The 23838-nt window shown below is 44.0% G+C and overlaps 1 protein-coding gene across 2 annotated transcripts in view; it reads left to right on the plus strand.

The window, feature by feature from the left end:
- The window catches only part of FAM120B (family with sequence similarity 120 member B), a 248490-nt gene that overhangs the window by 196231 nt on the left and 28421 nt on the right, over positions 1 to 23838 (plus strand). For both annotated transcript variants that reach the window (XM_073628010.1, XM_073628009.1), the window contains exon 8: positions 13417 to 13528. In XM_073628010.1, the coding sequence (XP_073484111.1) occupies positions 13417 to 13528 (112 nt within the window). The remainder of the gene's footprint in view (positions 1 to 13416; positions 13529 to 23838) is intronic.

Here is a 23838-nt window from a genome sequence, read left to right on the forward strand (position 1 = left end):
TTTCTTCCAGGTATACTGTATGTGCATACTTTACAGCTCATATAGGGGGAAAGTTACTAAAACTGGTGCACATAGAATCCGGGGGAACTGTGCAGAGTAGCCAATCAGCTTCTAGGTTTATTGTCAAAGCTTTAGGCTCAGTTCACAGTGCCGCAACTTGTGACATGTGAAATCCCATGTTAGTCAATAAGAGTTGTCTTAATTAGCACTACTGAAGTTGCTCCGACCTTAGAAAAGGTTTCTGTACTACTTCAAGGCGACGTCTAGCCGATTTGTGCCCATAGACCTTAATAGAAGTAGCTTCCAAGTCAGATGCCTATCTATATTAACCGCCTGCCGACCGCCGGCCGTCAATTGACGGCCAGGCGGCGCAGCTCTCGTTGCGGGAGGGCGTCATATGACGTCCTCGCTTTCTAAGGCCACCAGGGGGCGCGCGCGTGCGCCGCCGCCGGCGATCACGCGCGCTCCGTGTCACTAGGCACTAGGCACCTGCGATTACCGGTATCACAGCAGGACCGTGGATCTGTGTGTGTAAACACACAGATCCACGGTCCTGTCAGAGGAGAGGAGACCGATGGTATGTTCCCAGTACAGCGGAACAACGATCGGTCTCCTCCCCTAGTGAGTCCCCGCCCCCTACAGTTAGAATCACTCCCTAGCAACACAGTTAACCCCTCGATCACCACCTAGTGTTAACCCCTTCCCTGCCTGTCACATTTATACAGTAATCAATGCATTTTTATAGCACGGATCGCTGTATAAATGTGAATGGTCCCAAATATGTGTCAAAATGTCCGATGTGTCCGCCATAATGTCGCAGTCACGATAAAAATCGCAGATCGCCGCCATTACTAGTAAAAAAATAAAAAAATAAATAAAAATGTTATAAAACTATCCCCTATTTTGTAGACGCTATAACTTTTGCGCAAACCAATCTATATACGCTTATTGCAATTTTTTTTTACCAAAAATATGTACAAGAATACATATCGGCCTAAACTGAGAAAAAATTTGTTTTAAAGAAAAAAAAATTGGATATTTATTATCGCAAAAGGTAAAAATTATTGTGTTTTTTTTAAAACTTGTCACTCTTCTTTTGTTTATAGCGCAAAAAATAAAAACCGCAGAGGTGATCAAATACCACTAAAAGAAAGCTCTATTTGTGGGGAAAAAATGATAACAATTTCATTTGGGTACAGTGTTGTATGACCGCGCAATTGTCATTCAAAGTGCGACAGCGCTGAAAGCTGAAAAATGGCTTGGGCAGGAAGGGGGCGAAAATGCCCAGTATTTAGGTGGTTAATGTGATTCGGATCTGACATTACAGGAAGATTTCCCAGGCAGTGCATGGCATCTTCCTGTATGCTGTTATCACTGCATATCTGCACAAGGCAAAGTCACATCAAAGTGGTACTCAAGTTGCATCAAGTCACCTGGCAAAGTCGCACTGTAAATCGTGTAACTTTCAGGTCACCGTAGTGTGAACCGAGCCTTATTGAACAAGCTGAAGTTAGAAACTGATTGGTTACTATGCACAGCTGCATCAACTTTTGTGTGCACCAGTTTTGGTAAATCCCGCCCATAGGGGTTGGTTTACTAAAACTGGAGAGTGCAAAATCTGGTGCAATTGTGCATGGTAGCCAGTCAGCTTCTAACTTCAGCTTGTTCAATTAAGAGCCCTTGCACACTGGGGAGGGGGGCGGCGTCGGCGGTAAAACGCCGCTATTATTAGTGGCGTTTTACCGTCGGTATGCGGCCGCTAGCGGGGCAGTTTTACCCCCCGCTAGCGGCCGAGAAAGGGTTAAATACCACCGCAAAGCGCCTCTGCAGAGGCGCTTTGCCGGCGGTATAGCCGCGCCATCCCGTTGATTTCAATGGGCAGGAGCGGTAAAGGAGCGGTATACACTCCGCTCCTTCACCGCTCCGAAGATGCTGCTAGCAGGACTTTTTTTAGCGTCCTGCCAGCGCATCGATCCAGTGTGCAAGCCCTCGGGGCTTGCACACTGGAATGAAAGTAGCGGCACTTTCGGGGCGGTTTGCAGGCGCTATTATTAGCGCAATAGCGCCTACAAACCGCCCCAGTGTGCAAGGGCTCTAAGAGTTGTGAAAATGTGGAATAGATTCCCTCCAGAGCTGGTTCTCTCCAGCTGAGTAGATTTCTTTAACCAATTAAGGACCGGGCCTATTTTTGTTGTTTACAAGTTAAAATCGGTTTTTTTTTTTTTTTGTTTTTTTTTTTGCTAGAAAATTACTTAGAACCCCCAAACATTTTATATATATATAATTATATATATAATTTTAAGACCCTAGAGAATAAAATGACGGTCATTGCAATACTTTGTCACACCGTATTTGTGCAGCGGTCTTACGCAGTTCTTTTCTTAATTGTGAAAGATAATTTTACACAGAGTAAATTGATACCCATGCTTCAAAATTGCACCCGCTCGTGGAATAGCGACAAACTTTGGCACTTAAAAATCTCCATCGGCGACGTTTAAAAATTTGTACAGGTTACCAGTTTTGAGTTACAGAGGAAGTCCAGAGCTAGAATTATTGCTCTCGCTCTAACGATCGCAGCGATACCTCACATGTGTGGTTTTCATATGTGGGTGCCACTTACGTATGCGTTCGCTTCTGCGCATGAGCACAGCGAGACTGGGCACTTTAAAAAAAAAATTTCTTTTTTATTTTACTTGTTATTTTTTATTTTTACACTGTGCATTTAAAAAAATACATTTGGGTCACTTTTATTCCTATTACAAGGAATGTTAACATCCCTTGTAATAGAAAAAAGACATGACAGGACCTCTTTAATGTGAGATCTGGGGTCAAAAAGACCTTAAATCTCGAATTAACACTTAAATGCAATAAAAAAAAAAAAAAAAAAAAAAAGAAGAAAATGTCTTTATTTTTCAATAAAAAAAAAATTCCCCTTTAAGACCATCGGTCATCCAATGGTATGGAGTCAAGTGGGGGGGTCATCATTCCCTCACTCGAATCAATGCCTTGCAGGGGAAAGGACCCGATCGTCTCCGCCCCTACCGACGGCTCCGGTAAGCGGCGGAGACCACCGGGGAGTGGCGGGAGGGAGGTGGGCACCTCTCTCGCCACCGATAAAAGCGATCTCGTGGCGAAACCACCGCAGAGACCACTTTTATCTGAAAGCGAACCGCCCACCGTTTAAGAATATACCAGGGTTATAGCAGATATCTGCTGCCATAACAACGGTATTCAATGTCAAAGGACCAACGCATATCAACAGCGGGGCGGTCTGTAAGTGGTTAAAGAAGGCTTGGATTCTTTCCTTAGGCCTGGTTCACAACTATGCAGTTTGCAGTTTGCATTCTCCAGGTGCATTTTGCGTTTATTAATACACCTTTGTGATCCATTGAAGTCTATGGAACCAAAAACCAGAAAAAAGTCTCTGGCCCTTTCCATAAAATGCACAGATGTGGACATGACCCACAGAAAACCATGTTAAATGGACTGTAGTGTGTTTCTGCAAAACTGAAAATGCACTAAAAAATGCATAGTTGTGAACCAGGCCTAAATGTACATAATATACAATATAACTGGATACTAACATTTATAGGTAAAGTTGATCCAGGGAATGTCCGATTGCCTCTCTGGGGATCAGGAAGGATATTTTCCCCTGCTGGAGCAAACTGGATCATGCTTTGCTGTTTTTTTTTTGCCTTCTTCTGGATCAATGTGGGTATGGGATTGTTGGGATTGTTTATATACTATTATATATTTTTTCCCCCTTTTGTTGGTTGAACTGGATGGACTTTTCTTCAATCAGACTATCTATGTAAATATATATTGACAAAAAACATGGACGCCGATTGGTTTCTCCAGATTGGTGCACCAGATTTTGCACTCTCCAGTTTTGGTAAATCAACCCTATATAGTGCCAATATAGGGCAGACAGACACTGCTGGAGAACTGCAAAACAAAACCAAAGATATTCCCAGCTCAAATTACCGACCAGTCTGCAACCAACTGAATTATACTCTCTAACAGTATGCATTAAAAACATGGGTTTAGTTTGCACACTTTTGGAAATACATGCGTAAGCTACAAAGCCCCGTCAAGACACCCCAGTATTTTCTGTAGTCCTAAGTCTAAATTTTGAGAGCCTCCACAGTGGAGTCTGGAGGGAGCCCACCCCTCCTTAAAGGCACAGAGGCGCACTGGACACCCAGCATATAACACCATGGCAGTAAAGGTGTCCAGGTGCGTCCCCTCACCAGTATTTCAACAGCACAAACAAATGGTCACTGCCCTCACCTATAACTGGCCTTTGCAGCAAGGAGCACATGGAAGGGCAACGCATGCAAAACAAACCCAAAGAAATTACCAGCTCAACTTACCAACTAGCCTGCAACCAACCAAATTATTCTGTCTAACAGTATGCATTAAAAACAGGGGTTAAATTTGGTTGGTTGCAGGCTGGTCAGTAAGTTGAGCTGGGAATTTCTTTGTTTTTTTTTTGCATGCATTGCCCTTTCATGTGCTGCTTGCTGCAAAGGTCAGTTATAGGTGAGGGCAGTGGCCATTTGTTTGTACTGTTGGAGAATTGCCCTGCACAATGCAATATACTGTAGACTGAGAGATTTCTGTGCTCAAATCCAAATAGCTTATACACATGAGAATGTGACACCCCAGTTTAAAGGAGAGTGCACTGCTAAATATTTCTAGGCTGCACAGTATTTTTTAACCTACTTGTACCTGTAGACGGCATAATTGATTTTAAGCAAAAGGTATACTTTAACCCTTTCGCTGCCACCACCATAGGTTGTCAGTAGTTTACATACACTCCTAGGTGCCTAGTGTGTAAATATGCTGCCTGATTTCTTCCACGGATCCCTAGAGGTAATGCTTTCCCCCCTCTCTTCCCCACAAGTCTCCTGGGCTCCACTATTCCACCTGTGTGCCCAGGGCCTGCATGGCGAATGTTGCTTGGTTGAGGAAAGGAAAAACAGAAAACATCCTTTCACTGATTTTACCTAGCTAGCCTGGATGCAATAAGGATTTTGTCACTTATGGTTTCAGCTGTCACTTTTCCAAGCTGCTATGGCCGAGGAAGAAGATAATGGAGTGTGATGTGTTCTCCATTAGATTCATTGGCATGCAGGGTAGGCAGTCAGGGGTCTAATAGATCCCTGATGTCTTACTGAAGAGAGCCTGTCATAGTAAACATGCTATTACATAGGGGGCTTTTAGTAAAGTGAAAAAAAGCTGTAAAAAAAATAAAATGACACCCAAGCACTAAAACCAAAAATGTTGAGCTCTCCTGCCTACACATACATGCACATATGTTCATAAACACACATATTGATTGCACTACACATGTTACATATTACCATGCATGCTAAAGTGACAGTGATAATTCCAGGGCCATTATACACAGTCAAGAGCTTTCAAAGCATCACCTATAGAAAATTTGCAGTCTGCCCCTGTTACACGTCCACTCACGGTTTTAGGGCTTGGCGTGTTTGGTATCTATTTACTCTGCAAAAACTCATCTTTTATACTTTACCAAAAATGGGTAATACAGTATATTGTATTTGTATGCACTACAACTTTACTGTATTTTTACAGAAAATTTACACTTGATAAACTGTTGCTGCATTATACAGCATGACATATAAATCGGGACTGCCACCATTTGATTCTTGGAGGTTTTGCCTAATCTTCAGGCCTAAAATAATTTTTTTTGTGTGCAATAAAATGCAAAAACAGCATTTGCAGTAAAAGGGTTAAATAAAAGGTTAAATAAGAGAAGTTGGAAATGAACAAGACTAGTCTAATATAGGAAGTAAAATAAGTCTAGTTAGCTAATTTTTTCTTTGTGAAAGGTCAGACTTGCTATTAAAAATCAGCGCTGCAATAGTTTCATTTGTGCTAACACATTTAAAGCGGTAGTAAACTCTTGTTAAAAAAAAAAAAAAAAAAAACAGTTTCTTCCTGCAAGGCAATTTCATAATGTGCTAATATGCATCTCATACTAACACATTATGAAAGACTTACCTTGAAATGAAGCCCTTCGGCGACGTGCTGTCACTGCTGCAGAGGCTTCCACCTTCACCCGGTCTTCCTTACAGGTTCGCAGGCTGTGGCCGCTTGAATGGCCAAGCTGCAATGACGTCACTCCCGCGCATGTGCGTGGGAGTCTTGATCATTGCACACAGCTCGGTCAGAGCGCATGTGCTGGTGACGTCACCGGCTGCTGCTTGTGAGAATATCTCTTAAAGCGGAAGTAAACCCATCCATAAAACAACTTCATTTCCGGCATGTGCCAGAAATGTAACACTCCCATTGGTTGTGCTCTTAACCAAACTGTCAAACCATCCAATGGCTGGTGTTATAACTGATCACATGTGCAACATCATGGCAGTTGGAGATTAAACATTGGCATTCCTTGGCTGAAAACAATAGGGGGGTTTACTTACACTTTAGGCTATGTTTCCATTAGTGCGTCCCCAAAGTCGCGCGATTTACACTGCGACTTTACAATGCGATTTATGTTGCGATTTGATGCGACTTTAAAAACGACTTTGATGTTCTGCGATTTAGCCAGAGTGATGTAATTCCTTATCCTGCTTAGTTACTTCCCCTTTCTGTCTTCCACACTCACGTACATCAATATAGGAAGTGATGTATTTGGGAGGAGCAGAGATCATGTGCTTCCGTAGACTTCCGTGGAAGTCGCAACAAAGTTGCGGTGTCAGACATGTACATGCGACTGCATTGCGACTTAATACCTTTCTATGGAGAACAAATCGCACTGAAGACGGAACAAAGTAGTGCAAGAACCTTTTTTGGAGACGCTGCGACCTGAGTCGCACTAATTAGAACGGGGACCATTGAAATACATGGGATTTGACTTGTCATGCGACTTGACATGTATCAAGTCGCAAAACAAGTCGCAGTAGTGGAAACAGAGCCTTAAACTGCTCAAATTTAGGAGATATTCATTTTACTTACAGGTAAGCTTTATTATAAGCTTACCTGTTTGTAAAAATAGAGAGTTTACTACCACTTTCCCTACATTCACACCAATGCACTTGTTGGTGCGTTTTGCATTTTGCAGTGCAATTTGCAGTGCATTTGATTGACGATGGATCTACATCAAGGGGCATTATTTTTGGATTTGTAATAAAGGAATTGTCAAACAATGCGTTTGTGTTTTTTTTTTTTGGTGAATGAGTAGGGGTACAATGTACCCCATACTCTTTTAAGTAGGGGGGGCAGGATCTGGGGACCCCCTTCTTAAAGAGGGCTTCCAGATTCTGAAACTCCCCCCGCCCACAGACCCCAACAGCCTAGGGTTGTGGGGAAAAGGCCCTTGTCCACATCAACATAGCCCAGGGGAGTAGAGTCATGGGGGGTAGAGCCATGGCATGCGGTCTGGTATGGTCCGGAGGGGGGGGTGGCGCTCGCTCTTCCCCTCCCTTTCCTGACCTGCCGAGCTGCATGCTTGGATAAGGGTCTTGCATGGATTTGGGGGGGAACCCCATGCCAAAATCAAAAATAGTGTAGGGTTCCCCTCCAACTCCATACCAGACCCGAAAGGCCTGGTATGGATTGGGGGGGACCCCACGCAGTTTTTTTCACAAATGTTTTGTCAGCAATTCTTTTTTTTACATTCAGCTGTCAGCGGGGAATAACACAAAATGCATGAAAACTGCATGCAAAAACGCAACAAAAACGAGTGTTTAAAAATGCAAAACGCGCCTGAAAAACGTATCAGCCGTATAGATGTGAACCTAGACTTTAAGATATAAGCATGTAGTACAGATTGGAATCTAGTCATCCTTCTTTTTCTTCCTCTAGGGGTAGGGGGAGGTGTGCTATTCATTTTGGATTTATTAGCAGGAAAATTTAATTTCCGAAAAAAAAAATATTAAACATATTCCAATCTTTCCAGTTGGTTGCTGCAAATGGCCAAATTCAGTCACTTGCACACAAAGGGATTATCAACAATATAATTTAGCGATATCTGTCCTCGGCCATGTGGCCACCTTTCGCCTTTTTCGTGTTAGTACGTATGCCAAAGTTTTCTGTGCTGGAGGTTAAGTGAAAAGTAAAAGGTTCAAATCCAACCAAAGCATGTTAAGCTTTCCCTTGACATTGCCTGTTGTTGGCTTAGACATTCTGTTTACCTGTTTTCCAATCCGTCATTATGTTCAGCCACTCATTTCTGAAATGGCGAACAATACAAAACATATTTTAGACATGCAGGAAAGAGTATTTGTCTTTCTTGCCATGATTGGCTCCACATTCCAGAAGCACCTGTGCAAATACATCTCTGGATGGCAATGTGATTAATGGTTTATCATCACAAAGCCTGTCCACCTTTGCACAGTGGCCCAATACATCGTCTCCTATGTGCTTCATAGCTGATCATTGTGCAAGACCCTTCATGGTGCTTCTGTCTGTCAGTTACTGATAGACATGTCGGAGAATAGATGGGGCACCCACGGCTCTCGGCAATGGAGGACCATTCATGCAATTCAAGTCTGGAACATGTAGAATCACTGCTCAATATTATCAAGACTTTCTTCAGCCTTCCTTCAAAGAGAACGTGTATTTATTTCATCTGGACCTGGGACACAGAAACATTTATTGAATATGAAAACTATTATTTATAGTATAGCCAGGAAATATTTGTGTGCAGCTGTGTTTATTTACATTTGAAGAATAGGAATAGTAGTTATCACTTTACATTGTGGGGCTCGTTTACACTTGCGTCGCCCTCTGGAGAGCGATCTGCGGGGGATGACTTTTTGTAAGGCGTTTGACGGGTGGCTGGGAGGCAATATGCCGTTTCCTCTTGCCTGTTTTAACCCTTTAAACAATGAAACCCAAAGGACTTCAGCGCAATCACTCAAGGAGAGAGTGTGGTATTGTCACTTGTATATCAAAAATGTGATTTGTGACAAAACCACCCCAAAATGAAATTAATAATAATTCTAATCAACCTCAGATATCTATCTTATCAATATAAAATAGACTTGTAAAAATAAAGAATCGCGCTATTGTTAAATAACTCATACATAAACAATCAATACATCAATAGGCAAAAAATTGTTAAAATGCCACAGTGCATAGATCTGTGAAGGAATTTAAATTATGTGAAAAACTGTCCATAATCAGCTTCTATATTGTAAGCTCTAATGAGCAGGGCCCTCTAACCCTTCCTGTATTGATTTGTATTGTAAGTGTACTGTCTGCCCTCATGTTGTAAAGCGCTGCGCAAACTGTTGGCGCTATATAAGTCCTGTATAATAATAATAATCAGGTGAATAATAAAGATGATCTATTTGGGGAACAAGTCCATTTTCCAACACCAAAATGCTGTGAATCTACCACCAGCTGAAGAGACTGCTTACCAGCTCCTGTTGACCCCTTATTATAGGGGGTCGAATACCGCCTGTGGCTTATCACCCAGCGCGGGCCTTTCTCCTGATCTCACGGCTGCACCACACATCCAGTATAACTTAATAGGTGAACGATGGGATATGGCACCAAACATAGACTAGTGTCGCTACCAGTCCTCACACCTCTTGCATTCCCACAAGTGTACTTAAGTCAATATATACACTATATTGCCAAAAGTATTGGGGCACCTTCCTTTACACGCACATAAACTTTAATGGCATCCCAGCCTTAGTCCACAGGGTTCAATATTGAGTTGGCCCACCCTTTGCAGCTATAACAGCTTCAACTCTTCTGGGAAGGCTGTCCACAAGGTTTAGGAGTGTGTCTATGGGAACGTTTGACCATTCTTCCAGAAGCGCATTTGTGAGCTCAGGCTGATGTGGACAAGAATGCCTGGCTCGCAGTCTCTGCTCTAATTCATCCCAAAGGTGTTCTATCTGGTTGAGGTCAGGACTCAGGCCAGTCAAGTTCCTCAACCTCAAACTCGCTCATCCATGTCTTTATGGACTGTGCTTTGTGCACTGGTGCACAGTTATGTTGGAACAGGAAGGGGCCATCTCCAAACTGTTCCCAAAAAAGTTGGAAGCATGAAATTGTCCAAAATGTCTGGGTATGCTGACACCTTAAGAGTTCCCTTCACTTGAACTAAGGGGCCAAGCCCAACCCCTGAAAAACAACCCCACACCATAATCCTCCCTCCACCAAATGATTTGGACCAGTGCACAAAGAAAGGTCCATAAAGACATGGATGAGCGAGTTTGGAGTGAAGGAACTTGATTGGCCTGCACAGAGTCCTGACCTCAACCCGACAGAGCACCTTTGGGATGAATTCGAGTGGAGACTGTGAGCCAGACCTTCTCGTCGACATCAGTGCCTGACCTCACAATTGCGCTTCTGGAAGAATGGTCAAACATTCCCATAGATACACTCCTAAACCTTCCCAGAAAAGTTGAAGCTGTTATAGCTGCAAAGGGTGGGGCAACTCAATATTGAACCCTACGGACTAAGACTGGGATGCCATTAAAGTTCATGTGCATTTAAAGGCAGGTGTCACAATACTTTTGACTATATAGTGTATATCCCAAACAGAAATAATATATGGATGGATTTTGCAAAATACTAAACCAAAGAATCATTAAAGTGCAAAATATAAATAATAAAAAAGAAAAAGAAAAAAAGTCCCAAGTGTCCATGTGATTTTTCAATCATTCATATTCATGATATTGTGTTTATTCAATGACAGTAATGCCAGATAACTTGTTGCTCCATTTGTATTCCTTCTTTTACCACATGCATTTATCCATTCACCAGTCTACATATGCTCTCACCTTAGTATTTTATCCGATATCAGGTCCCATGCACTTGCCCCTTAAAGTGGGGTCTCCTATGGTACGGATATTCTGTCTTTCTCCCCTTCCCTAGTATTCTCAATCCACCTCCACCCTCAATAATCATGCAATAAATATATGAGATTCACAAAAAAAAAAATAGAATATATAGTGCTCTCCGTGTAGAAAACTGTATTTTTGATTTAAAAGTATTATACTTATCCAGGCAAAACAATATTGAAAAGCACCAACAGAATGGCCGACCACACAGTTCCAGGTTTGCGTTGTGATGCCACTGGCTCCTCCCAACATGTTGCGTCATTAAAACATCTGACTTCATCTGGGGATCCCTACTAGTCTCCTAGTACATCTAACATTCTCCTTCCCCCAGACTGACAGTGCTGCTGCCCAAAGATGCCCCCTGTGCTTCTTCATCCAAAGTGTAGGCACTCTAAAGCAGTAGGTATTTTACTGGCCAGGTCACCAGGTGCAAACAGAGGGGAAAAAGCCTAAAAAGAGAAAACCAATGTAGCCACCACATCTAATGATTGGTAAGTTGCAATATATTACATATTGGTTTGGGATTTAATACTGCTTTAAGAAAGGCGGTAAAACTGCTCCACTGGCCATTTTTACCATCCAGCCCCCAACCACTAGTGTAAACTAGGCATGCAGGTGATTTCAGAGGGAGGTGCTCAAATGTCAGTGAGACCTCAATTGTTTCTAATAAAACTAGAAAAAAAACAATGGATTTCAGGCAGATTTAAATTACACAAATAAATAGTGAGGCTCTGTATTCATCAATACAGCTCTAAATGTATTGGTTTTAAATTCCAACAGTGTGAAAACCTGAACTTGAACTAGTACTAGCCTCATGCAGTTTACTGTACAGCAGAGCTCAAACTGGGTGAGGGAGAAGCACTATGTGCAAGGAACATGCTGATATATAATTAGAGCAGAGTAACAGAGAGATAAACTCATCATTGTGCTTCTTCTTCTTTCACTGTCCATTCACAGGCTGGGGGAGGTAAAAGACCTGTAAGTGTTAGTTAAGTCTAAGGCTCCGTTCACACTAATGTGTTTCTTGATGCATTTTGCATTTTGCAGAAATGCATGGGAATTTTTTAACATGGGTTCCTATGGAACCCATGTTAGTCGGGGACTTTTTTCATGCAAAATGCAGCGTTTTGCATGTAATAGAATTCAATGGACCCGCATACAAAAACACAAGTACCGCGATTTTGCCTCATTTTGCGTTTTTTTCCTTTAATTTTTTTTAACACTGTATACAGTATTAAAAAAAAACTTTAAAAAAAAAAAATGCAGCAAAAACGCATGTTCAAAAACGCAGCAAAGGCACCGCAAAAAGCACTGCAGAAACGCTCAAAAGCAACATGCATAGATGTGAATCGAGCCTTACTCTGGACTACTGTTAAATTTACCCATGCATTAAGGTAAAAAAACCTTCTGCCTTTATAACCACTATAAAAGTCAGCAGCTACAAAAAAGGACACTTGCCTTCCAAGGATCCAGTGCTGTCCTCAACCAGGCCGGTTCTTCACCAGTCTTCGGATTCCTGGTGCCCGCATATTTAGTATGGGAAGCCGGCTGTGACTCCTTGTGGCTTCACTGCCGGCCTCCCACTGCAAACCGCGCTGTGCTTTGTGAATGGTCCCCTGGCCTTTTAGAACTTGTCCCAAGGGGCTTCACCCAAAGGGGGGGTGAACTGCCATCTGATCGCCTAGGCGATACAGGCGACAGTGGGAGGGGGTACCTGACAAAACTAGAGGAGGGGGGGAGAGAAAAGTGAAAGTCCTTCTTTACCTTCTGCTGACTATTTTTGAGTCTCTTGATTGTTTCAGATTTTACTAAGTGCCGGTTAACACCAGTGCCATTCCAGTGCCGGTTCCTGCATCGCATAGAACTCGCAGGCATTTCACACTGCCCTATGCGAACTGCTGCGGGTGTCAATAGAAAGTTAATGACACCCCCAGATCGGTTCATGAACTGTCAATTCGGACAGGAATCGGATCGCATAGGTGTGAACACCCATGTGATCCGATTCTGGTGTGGACAAAAAAAAGGGTCCTGCACGATTTTGCTCCGAATGCGATGCAAATTCAGCCATACAATCTGTATGGCTGAATTCACATCGCACAGACATCGCATGTGATCTGCACAGCAGTGCGGTCCGAATCACATGTCATGTCTGACATCACATGCAGAAGTGTGAATCGGCACTGAAGGTAATGCATTTTTTAGCATATGCTCCCTTTGAACTGTATATTTGTGACAGATTTATCTTATAGCAGGGAATGTTTTCTATGATACCCAAATCCAGTCTTCTCTGGGTAGAGATGCTTCTATTTATGTTTTTACTATATATTCCGTCACAGAATACATTCAAAACAACCCACAAAGAATGACTCTCACTGATTTCTAGATATGTTTTATTTTTTTAGTTACGCTATCACTGCTCTGAAGATATAAGCAATAACACCAGTATTTACTATATATACAGTATATAGGAGGATGTGTTTTACAGGTTGTTTGCCGTATTATTTGTGTATATTGTGCAATGAATGTGTATACATTATTTTATTAGATTTGAGCTTTTAATTGTGAAATGATTTTGCTGCAGGAGACATTAATCTCACAGTTTAAGAAGCTGAGGACTCTGATCACTGATGCTTGTGCAGCGCAGGGCAGGACATTGAAGCCAGACCCCAAGGGAGAAAACTGGCCCTTGTCAGGTGAGTGCAGCATTTAGTACATAGCCCAATTGCAATAGCTGGCCATATATTGTCAGGTTGGGTACACACTAGCTCTGAAAAGCAATCCACTGTGGATCGCTTTTTAGAGTGTGGCTAAGTTGCCGCCGTCAGGCATTTAGGAGGCAATCTTGCCGCCTCCTGATTGCCTTTTTTTTTTTTTTTTCAACAAATGGCAGTTAATAATGAGGCTACTGCACTGAAACCACAAGCCAAGCATTTGTCTTGTGGTTGCAAAGAAGCCCCATTGATTTAATTGGCGAGTTTGACAGGCAGGGCTGCCTGTTATTCTACATCGCTTTACAATTTGCAGCACCCACGGCGCAAAGCATTGCAGCTTCTGCATGGGAACGGCCTTCACCAGTGAGGGGGGTTGTGAGGTAAAACCGCAGCTGAGCCGTCTGTTTTATACCACCCCCTGGCTGCCCCTGTGAAAGAGGTCTTAGGGCCAGTCCACACCATAGAAACGCAGTCCGGGTGCGTTCCAGATGTTTTTCTGCACGTTTTTGATGTGTTCCAGTGCCTTTTTGGTGCGTTTTTTGATGCAGTCCAGTGCATTTTTCCCCCCTTTTTTTTTAACCTTAAATAAGGACGTGTGTTCCAGTGCCTTTTTGGTGTGTTTTGATGCATTGCAGTGCATTTTTTATGCTTTTTAGAGCGTTCCAGTATAGTCCAGTACAGGAAAAATGCAGCATGTTCTACTTTTTTTCTGGAACTGAAACGGCAAGCACTGGTGGGAACTATGCCATTAAAAACCATATAACCTACTTTCCATGCGTTTTTGATGCAGAAAAAAAACACACTGGACTGTAGGTGGCGTGAACTGGCCCATAGAAACGCAGTCCGGATGCTTTCCAGATGCTTTTCTGCATGCGCGTTTTTTGGCGTGTTTTTGATGCGTTCCAGTGCATTTTTGGTGCGTTTTTGATGCAGTCCAGTGTATTTTTTCCCCCTCTTTTTTTCTTAACCTTAAATAAGGACATGTGGTGTGAACTGGCCCTTAGTCTTTTTTTTCTAAAATAGTTTTTATTGTAATAAAGAAGCATAACAGCGTAATGCCCCGTACACACGGTCGGACATTGATCGGACATTCTGACAACAAATTCCTAGGATTTTTTCCGACGGATGTTGGCTCAAACTTGTCTTGCATACACACGGTCACACGAAGTTGTCGGAAAATCTGACCGTTCTGAACGCGGTGACGTAAAACAAGTACGTTGGGACTATAAACGGGGCAGTAGCCAATAGCTTTCATCTCTTTATTTATTCTGAGCATGCGTGGCACTTTGTGCGTCGGATTTGTGTACACACGATCTGAAAAATGGATTTTGTTGTCGGAAAATTTTATAGCCTGCTCTCAAACTTTGTGTGTCGGAAAATCCGATGGAAAATGTGTGATGGAGCCTACACACGGTCGGAATTTCCGACAACAAGGTCCTATCACACATTTTCCGTCGGAAAATCCGACCGTGTGTACGGGGCATAACAACTGTTCACCCACACAGGAGCACAACATATCAGACATAACATCAAGACATAGGCAAGAAAGCATATGCGCAGTTACCTTTTTTGAAGAATGAATGTCCACTGAGCGACCCAGGGGTGCAAACCGCAGGTCCACATACAGTGGGGCAAAAAAGTATTTAGTCAGCCACCAATTGCAAGTTCTCCCACTTAAAAAAGATGAAAGAGGCCTGTAATTGTCATCATAGGTATACCTTAACTATGAAAGACAAAATGTGGAAACAAATCCAGACAATCACATTGTCTGATTTTTGAAAGAATTTATTTGCAAATTATGGTGGAAAATAAATATTTGGTCATCTACAAACAAGCAAGATTTCTGGCTCTCACAGACCTGTATCTTCTTTAAGAGGCTCCTCTGTCCTCCACTCATTACCTGTATTAATGGCACCTGTTTGAACTTGTTATCAGTATAAAAGACACCTGTCCACAACCTCAAACAGTCACACTCCAAACTCCACTATGGTAAAACCAAAGAGCTGTCGAAGGACACCAGAAACAAAATTGTAGACCTTCACCAGGCTGGGAAGACTGAATCTGCAATAGGCAAGCAGCTTGGTGTGAAGAAATCAAATGTGGGAGCAATAATTAGAAAATGGAAGACATACAAAACCACTGATAATCTCCCTCGATCTGGGGCTCCACGCAAGATCTCACCCCGTGGAGTCAAAATGATCACAAGAACGGTGAGCAAAAATCCCAGAACCAGACAGGGGGGACCTAGTGAATGACCTGCAGAGAGCTTAGACCAACGTAACAAAGGCTACCATCAGTAACACACTATGCCGCCAGGGACTCAGATCCTGCAGTGCCACACGTGTCCCCCTGCTTAAGCCAGTACATGTCCGGGCCCATCTGAGGTTTGCTAGAGAGCATTTGGATGATCCAGAAGAGGATTGGGAGAATGTCATATGGTCAGATGAAACCAAAGTAGAACTGTTTGGTAGAAACACAACTCATCGTGTTTGGAGGAGAGAGAATGCTGAGTTGCAACCAAAGAACACCATACCTACTGTGAAGCATGGGGGTGGCAACATCATGCTTTGGGGCTGTTTCTCTGCAAAGGGAACAGGACGACTGATCCATGTACATGAAAGTATGAATGGGGCCATGTATCGTGAGATTTTGAGTGCAAACCTCCTCCCATCAGCAAGGACATTGAAGATGAAACGTGGCTGGGCCTTTCAGCATGACAATGATCCCAAACACACCGCCCGGGCAATGAAGGAGTGGCTTCGTAAGAAGCATTTCAAGGTCCTGGAGTGGCCTAGCCAGTCTCCAGATCTCAACCCCATAGAAAACCTTTGGAGGGAGTTGAAAGTCTGTGTTGCCCAGCGACAGCCCCAAAACATTACTGCTCTAGAGGAGATCTGCATGGAGGAATGGGCCAACATACCAGCAATAATGTGTGACAACCTTGTGAAGACTTACAGAAAACATTTGACCTCTGTCATTGCCAACTAAGGATATATAACAAAGTATTGAGATGAACTTTTTATTGCCCAAATACTTATTTTCCACCATAATTTGCAAATAAATTCTTTCAAATATCAGACAATGTGATTGTCTGGATTTGTTTCTACATTTTGTCTCTCATAGTTGAGGTAAACCCATGATGGCAATTACAGGCCTCTCTCATCTTTTTAAGTGGGAGAACTTGCACAATTGGTGGCTGACTAAATACTTTTTTGCCCCACTGTATGTCACCTGGGGGCCTTAGTCTTTTTTCATTCAGCCAGCGGGCTGAATGGAAAATAACTAACGGATTCCTCCATCCGCACAAACAAGATGGATGGAGGAATTCCCCCCCCGTTGGGACATTGTAATCTGGCAGCTGTTGGTTTCAGAATACACTGATTGAAGCTATTGTTCAAGGAAAAATTTCCACTGTGTCCCTTCAACAGAAATCTATCATGCGATCGACTTCTGACAAGTGGGGAGGGCCACACTGATCAAAATTCAGCCAGCCCCTGTTGAACCAACTGAATTGTGGTCAATGTATGGCCAGCTAATGGTTCCCAACCTCAGTCTTCAAGTACCAGCCAGCTTATCATGTTTTCAGGATTTCCTTCACCTTTTTCTAAGGCCCCTTTCACACTGGGGCGGGGGCGGTGTTGGCGGTAAAGCGCCACTATTGTAAGCGGCGCTTTACCGTCGGTATTCGGCCGCCAGCAGGGCGGTTTTACCCCCCACTAGCGGCCAAGAAAGGGTTAAAAACCACCGCAAAGAGCCTATGCAGAGGCACTTTGCCGGCGGTATAGCTGCGGTGTCCCATTGATTTCAATGGACAGGAGCGGTGTATACTCCACTCCTTCACCGCTCCAAAGATGCTGCTAGCAGAACTTTTTTTCCCGCCCTGCTAGCGCACCGCTCCAGTGTGAAAGCCCTCGGGGCTTTCACACTGGAGAGACAGCAGCGGCTGTTTCGGGTCGGTTTGCAGGCGCTATTATTAGCGCAATAGCACCTGCAAACCGCTCCAGTGTGAAAGGGCCCTAAGTGCCTGTTCACACAACAAAAATGTCCTCCTGATCTGTTTCCGATCGCATTTGTGTTTCATTTTTGATGCGTTTCTGGATGCATTCCACATGCTTTTTTTCCTGTTTATTTTTTTCACTGTACTGGGATCTGGTGCATTTGTTATGCATTTTTATGCTTTTTACCGCATTTCAGTACAGTTCTGTGCAAGGAAAAAAGCAACATGTTGTACTTTATTCTGGAACTGAAAAGCACCAGAACGCACTGCACTGTAGTGAACTATGCCATTGGAACCCGTATAACCTACTTTCTATGCATTTTTGATGCAGAAAACAAAAGCACTGCACTGCATGTTGCGTGAATGGGCTTCTAGAGAAATTCCCCAAAACATATCCTGTTGGAGGGGGGGGGGGTCCTTGAACAACAAGGTTTGTAAACACTGCCCTGTATGATCAGGAGTGACCTATACACACACAGCAGTGACATACGTAAATTTCTACGGCTGATGCCCTGTGGCTATTGGCAGTGTTGATGTTATTACCTCTTGTTGTTATTACACCACTTGATAAACAGACTTTCACCTTTTGTATATAAAGCATTGGCTGCCAAACTGTAGCAAGATAGGTTATTAAATTGTTTGTGTACACATTCTAAAATACTTGTGTTGCATCCCATAACAACAGTTATTGTATTGTTGTTTTGGCTATTGAGGGTACAACAATATGCGCCTTATTGCGGCATTATAATTCTGGCATGTATAGAAGGTAACAAACCGAAAAACAGATGCACGTTATTTACATCACACAACTGCTGTCTTTTTAAGTAAATGTTATTGATTTTTTTTAACAATGAGAACAGGTTGAAAACATCATACATACAGGGGCATTCTGTATGTACAAAAGTCTACCCAAATATCAAACATTGTATTAAATTTTAACCACTTCAATACCAGGCACTTTCACCCCCTTCCTGCCCAAACAAATGAAAACAAAATAAAATTTTGAGAAAAAAAAGTTTTCCTGACAGGCTCCATGGCAGCATACGTGTGGGTTGACCCCGCCTCCATAACTACCCTATAGGACCCCTCCCTATACATTTCAGCTGTGAGCTCCTAGCCATGTTCCTTTTTTGCCCTCCTCCGTAGGACCATATGTTTTGGTTCTCCTACCTGAAGACGATGTCCTACGATCGTGATCGGCCGAACGATATGATGTCACATCCCTCCGATAAGCCTTGACTGTTAGCAGGGTATAGAGTGTATTGCAGAGTAAGCGCTGAAGAGCTGGAATCATGTCTACTATTGAAAAGACAAGCGCGCACAGGCCTGTTTGCCTAGCAGTTTTCAGGTAGCCATTATCTGCCTGAAAGCCTGGTGTGTGTGTATGGACGTTCCTGGCCGAATCTATTGTAGGTGGTGGTAAGCATGTATCGCCTTTATGGCAGCAGTGTTTATGTTTGAAGTTTGTTTTTTCCTTATATGCCTTTTTTCTTTCATATATATGCCTATGCAGTGGCTGGCTCCCTGTGCATTCCAGCCGCCGCTCCCTCTTACCTCCGGGTTCCCTCTGCGCATGCGTGGTCCCGGAACGAAAGCGAGACCTGGTTTTGCGCATGCGCGTAAGGATCGCAGGCCTGGCGCGGCCATGATGTCATGCGGCACCAAAATTAAAAGCCTGGGGAGGCCTGCAGATCTCGGGAATGATTGTGGGCATAGCGGCGACTTCCCTGAGCACCTGCAGAGCCTACCCCAGGTAAGTGCAATTCAGATGTATCTGAATTTTTTCCTTTTCGTTTTCCTGCTGGTGTCTGATGCATTCTCTGTTCACCTGCAGTGATTTCAAGTATCAGTCATGGACTCTTCACTGCCTCCTGGTGGCCAGTCCTCTCGCAGCAGGTAAGATTTGGAAATGTTTTTTTCCTTACTCTGCCTGCTGGGGGGGAAGAGAGTGGAGTGTATGGGCATTATTCTTGACTTTGTGCCTTTTCTCTCTCTATTTCTGTCTTTCCCCTTTCCTCAGCCCTTCTAGGTCTGACCAACGACAAAGCAGTTCCCGCAGAAGGAGCGGGTCTTCTAAATCACACCACCGGCACTCCTCTGGTTCTAGACACCATGGTTCCTCCTCTAAGTCCAAGGACCATAGTAGAGGCTCTCCTCACCCCCCCCCCCCCAATCCCACAGTAGGGTGCTGGAATAATCATGTTGGGGATGCAGGGCCCCAGTTCCTGCCAGCAAGTCTCTCTGTGACCGCTGTTTCTCTAAAGCAGCTAATGAGAGGGAAGGTGCAGATCAACACCTGGAAACACTAATTAAGCGAGTCGTTAGGAGAAAGACGCTGGAAAGCCTTGTGATTCTCCTCCAGATCCACTGATTCCACTGTCAGAAGAGGGTATAGTCCATGAGACGTGGGAGTCTTCTCAACCTAGTCACCAGTCAGCTCCGCCTTCAGATAGCGGGTCAGAAACAGATGATCCTGGGACGGCTTTGATTACGCCTTGGTTCCTTCTCTGGTGAAAGCTTTTAAAGACGCTTTGAATTGGGAAGACCCAGTAATTTCTCCTCCTAAACAGAGAACATTTTTCAAACAGCTCAGCAAGGAGCGTCAATATTTTCCTTTTCTCACTGAAGTAGGAGCCATAATATCTGAAGAATGGGGCAAAATGGATAGAAAAAGTTCTATGCAATCTAAAATCTCAAAACTATACCCTTTCAAGGAAGAAGAGGTTAAACACCTTGAGTCAGCTTCTTTGGTGGATGCTGCATTAATGAGACTTGTGAGGTATGTGACTCTTGCTCTCGAAGATACGGTCTCATTTAAAGATTCTTTGGAGAGACAGATTGATTCTGACCTAAAACTGATTTATTTGACAGCAGGCACAATGTGCAAACCTGTCCTGGCATTATAAGCAGTCTCTAAAGCTTTAGAGGCATGGTCAGACAATGTGAACGAGTCTCTTAGAGGTATCTCTGAAGAAGCAGCCAATTCAGGAAATCAGGCTGGCTGCCGCCTTTCTGGGGGAGGTCTCTATTGACGTTATTCGCCTAGTGGCTCGGGTGATATTGTCAGCGGTCACCGCCCGTCAGGCCTTGTAGCTCCGACCCTGGTTGGCGGATCCAGCTTCTAAACAAGCTTGGTGCTGTATTCCCTTTGAGGGCACGTCTCTCTTCGGGAACAAGCTTGATAGCGTCATAACCCGGGCCACGGGTGCTAAGTTGGGGTTCCTCCCTCAGGATAGGCGTTTACAGAACTAGAAACGCAACTTTTCAAGAACACAGAACACCGACCGTGCAAGTGAAGCACGCAGCTACAGACCTGGTCGTGAATTTTCAAGATCTTGGAAATCCAGACAGTCCTCTTTTAAAAAGCCCACAAAAGGGGCTTCTTCTGGTAACCAGGACTCCACTAAGTCCTTCTGAAATTGGGCCCGCTCAAACATGTCAGGTGGGGGCTCGCCTTCTCCACTTCCAGCATGTTTGGGCGGCCTCAATTCGGGATTTCTGGACCGTCAAGACGGTCTCCTCAGGCCACACCTGGGTTTTCAACAGCACTCCCAGACTAAGATTTATGCCAACAAATCTTCCAAGTTCAGAGGAAAAGAAACAAGTTCTTTTAGCTTACGTAAGCTCTTTATTAGTTCAGGGCGTAGCCATTCCTGTTCCAGATGGCGAACGAGGCGAAGGCATGTATTCCCCTCTATTCTTGGTGCAGAAAAAGAACGGCACATGGAGGCCAGTCATAGACTTGACTCATCTCAACCGGTTTATCCGAAAGGAAAAATTCAAGATGGAATCACTATAAACGATTCAACAGTCAGTTCATCTAGGGGACTGGTTGGTGTCAATAGACTTGAAAGATGCCTACTTTCACGTTCCAGTGGCGGCAGACTTCCAAAAGTTCCTTCACTTTGCAGCGGGCGATCAACACTTACAGTTTACCTGTCTTCCATTTGGCCTCACGACATCACCTCGGGTGTTCTCCAAGGTTCTGTTAGCTGTTGTTGCTCTGCTCCGAGTCAAAGGAGTTCGTCTTCACTATCTAGACGACCTCCTCCTTCTAGCCCAGGACAAAGGTCAACTTCTAGAGCACAGCAGTCTAGTAATTGCCACTCTCCAAGAGTTTGAGTGGCTCCTGAATTTGGAGAAAAGTTACCTGAATCCCTCGCAGTCTCTCGTATTTCTAGGTACCCATTTCAACACGCTGGAAGGCACCATCTCGCTACCCGAGGAGAAGATTGTGGTGATCCGGGACAGGATCTGCTCAACACTCACTTCATCTCACCTGTCTGCTCTTCAATGTCTGAAGGTGATTGGCACAATTTCAGCCACCATTCCCATGGTGAAGTGGGCGCAATGGCACACTCGCCCATTCCAGAAAGGGTTTCTCCAACAATGGGATTCCCCCAGCAAGAGTCAGCGCATCCTCCTCACCCCATCCATGAGAGAGTCTCTCCTTTGGTGGCTCCAAGGGAAAAATCTCCACAACTGCCACTCGATTCTTCCCATCACATGGGTTACAATAACCTCAGATGCCAGCAATTGGGGCTGGCAATCGGAAGTGGCTCAGGGCAGATGGAACTCACCATCTCAAAGGATTGTATCCAATATACTGGAGCTGCGGGCAGCCTTTCAGGCACTCAGGTCTTTCCACCATCTGATAGAGAACTCCTCAGTTAATGCTCCGGTTGGACAATATAACCGCGGTGGCTTACATAAGGAAGCAAGGTGGAAATCGCAGCTGGTCTCTCCTACAAGAGGTGGAGCCAATCATGAACTGGGCTCAGAAGAATTTGTCCACCATTTTGGCAGTCTACATTCCAGGGGTTCAGAATGTACAGGCAGACTTTCTGTCTTGTGTTCAAATGGACAACAACGAGTGGTCCCTACACAAAGAGGTGTTCAAATGGCTTCTAACACTGTCTCCAGAAGTGGATCTCTTTGCATCCCCATGCAATTACAAGCTGACCAAGTATTATTCGAGGTTCCGGGATACCCAAGCCTATGGGATAGATGCCCTCACGGACCGTTGGAGGTTCAGCAAGGCGTATGCCTTCCCTCCGGTACCTGTGATACTCCAGTTTCTACGCAGGCTCAGAACAGAGGAGGTGGAAATCTTAGCAGTAATACCGTTTTGGCCCAACAGGCCATGGTTTCCCCTCTTAACTCTCCTAAGTTATCGAGACTCAATTCCTTTGCCTCTCAGGCCGGATCTTCTGTCTCAAGGCACAATCCTGCATCCGTGCCCTGCTCATCTACATCTCAGGGTCTGGTTTTTGAGAGGGGAAGGCTCAAAGCCTTAGGTTGTCCAGAAGAAGCTATTCCTACTCTTCTTAATGCCAGACGAAAGAGCACTAATAGAGTTTATAAGCGTATCTGGTCCAAATTCACAGAACACGTGTCCTCTAGACCTAATCCTTGTGGTTCTCCAGAAGTCCAGGATATCCTTAGCTTTCTGCAAACAGGTTTGGATTTGCCTCTAGCAGTAAGTTCCCTTTGTGTACAAATATCAGCCATCTCGGCATTCACAGGAATTTCATGGGCCAACGACTCCCTGGTTCGTCAGTTCTTCAAGGGTGCTATCAGGCTAAGACCTCAAAGAAAACCGAGGTTTCCTAAATGGGATCTTCCCCTTGTTCTAGATTTTCTTTTCACACTTGGAACAGATCCTGACAAACCTCTATCAATCAAAGACCTCACACTCAAGACCGTATTCCTGGTGGCAGTAACCTCAGCCAAAAGAGTGTCTGAAATCAGAAACTTAGGTTCAAAAGTGCCATTCCTGACCTTTTTTCCAGATAGAGCAGGGTTCATTCCCATGCTGGGCTCAAACCCTAAAGTAACATCTATTTTTCACGAAAATGAAGAAATTGTGTTGCCTACCTTTGGAGCAATAGAGGGTCAAGATGTCCATCCCCTTGATGTGGGACATACTTTGAGTCAATATTTGGAAGTTACGGAATCTTTTAGACAAACGGACTTTCTTTTCATTCTTCTACATGGAAAAAATAAAGGAAAATGGGCTTCAGTTAGATCTATTTCTGCTTGGATAGTACAGACCATTCAAAAGGCTTATAAAGCGAAGGGCTTGGCTCCTCCAGAGGCAGTGACTGCACACTCAACTCGGAGTATCTTAACCTCTTGGGCGGCTTCTCGTCATGTCGCGCCTGAAGGTATATGTAGAGCGGCTTCTTGGTCATCTATTAATAATTATGTTTCCCACTATTGTGTTGAACCAGCTGCCTTGTCATCCGTTAATTTTGGTTTGAAAGTGCTGTCAGTTGACAGTGTTAAATAAATG

This window comes from Aquarana catesbeiana, linkage group LG04 (genome assembly GCF_042186555.1).
Source record: "Aquarana catesbeiana isolate 2022-GZ linkage group LG04, ASM4218655v1, whole genome shotgun sequence".
Taxonomy (NCBI): Eukaryota; Metazoa; Chordata; class Amphibia; order Anura; family Ranidae; genus Aquarana; species Aquarana catesbeiana.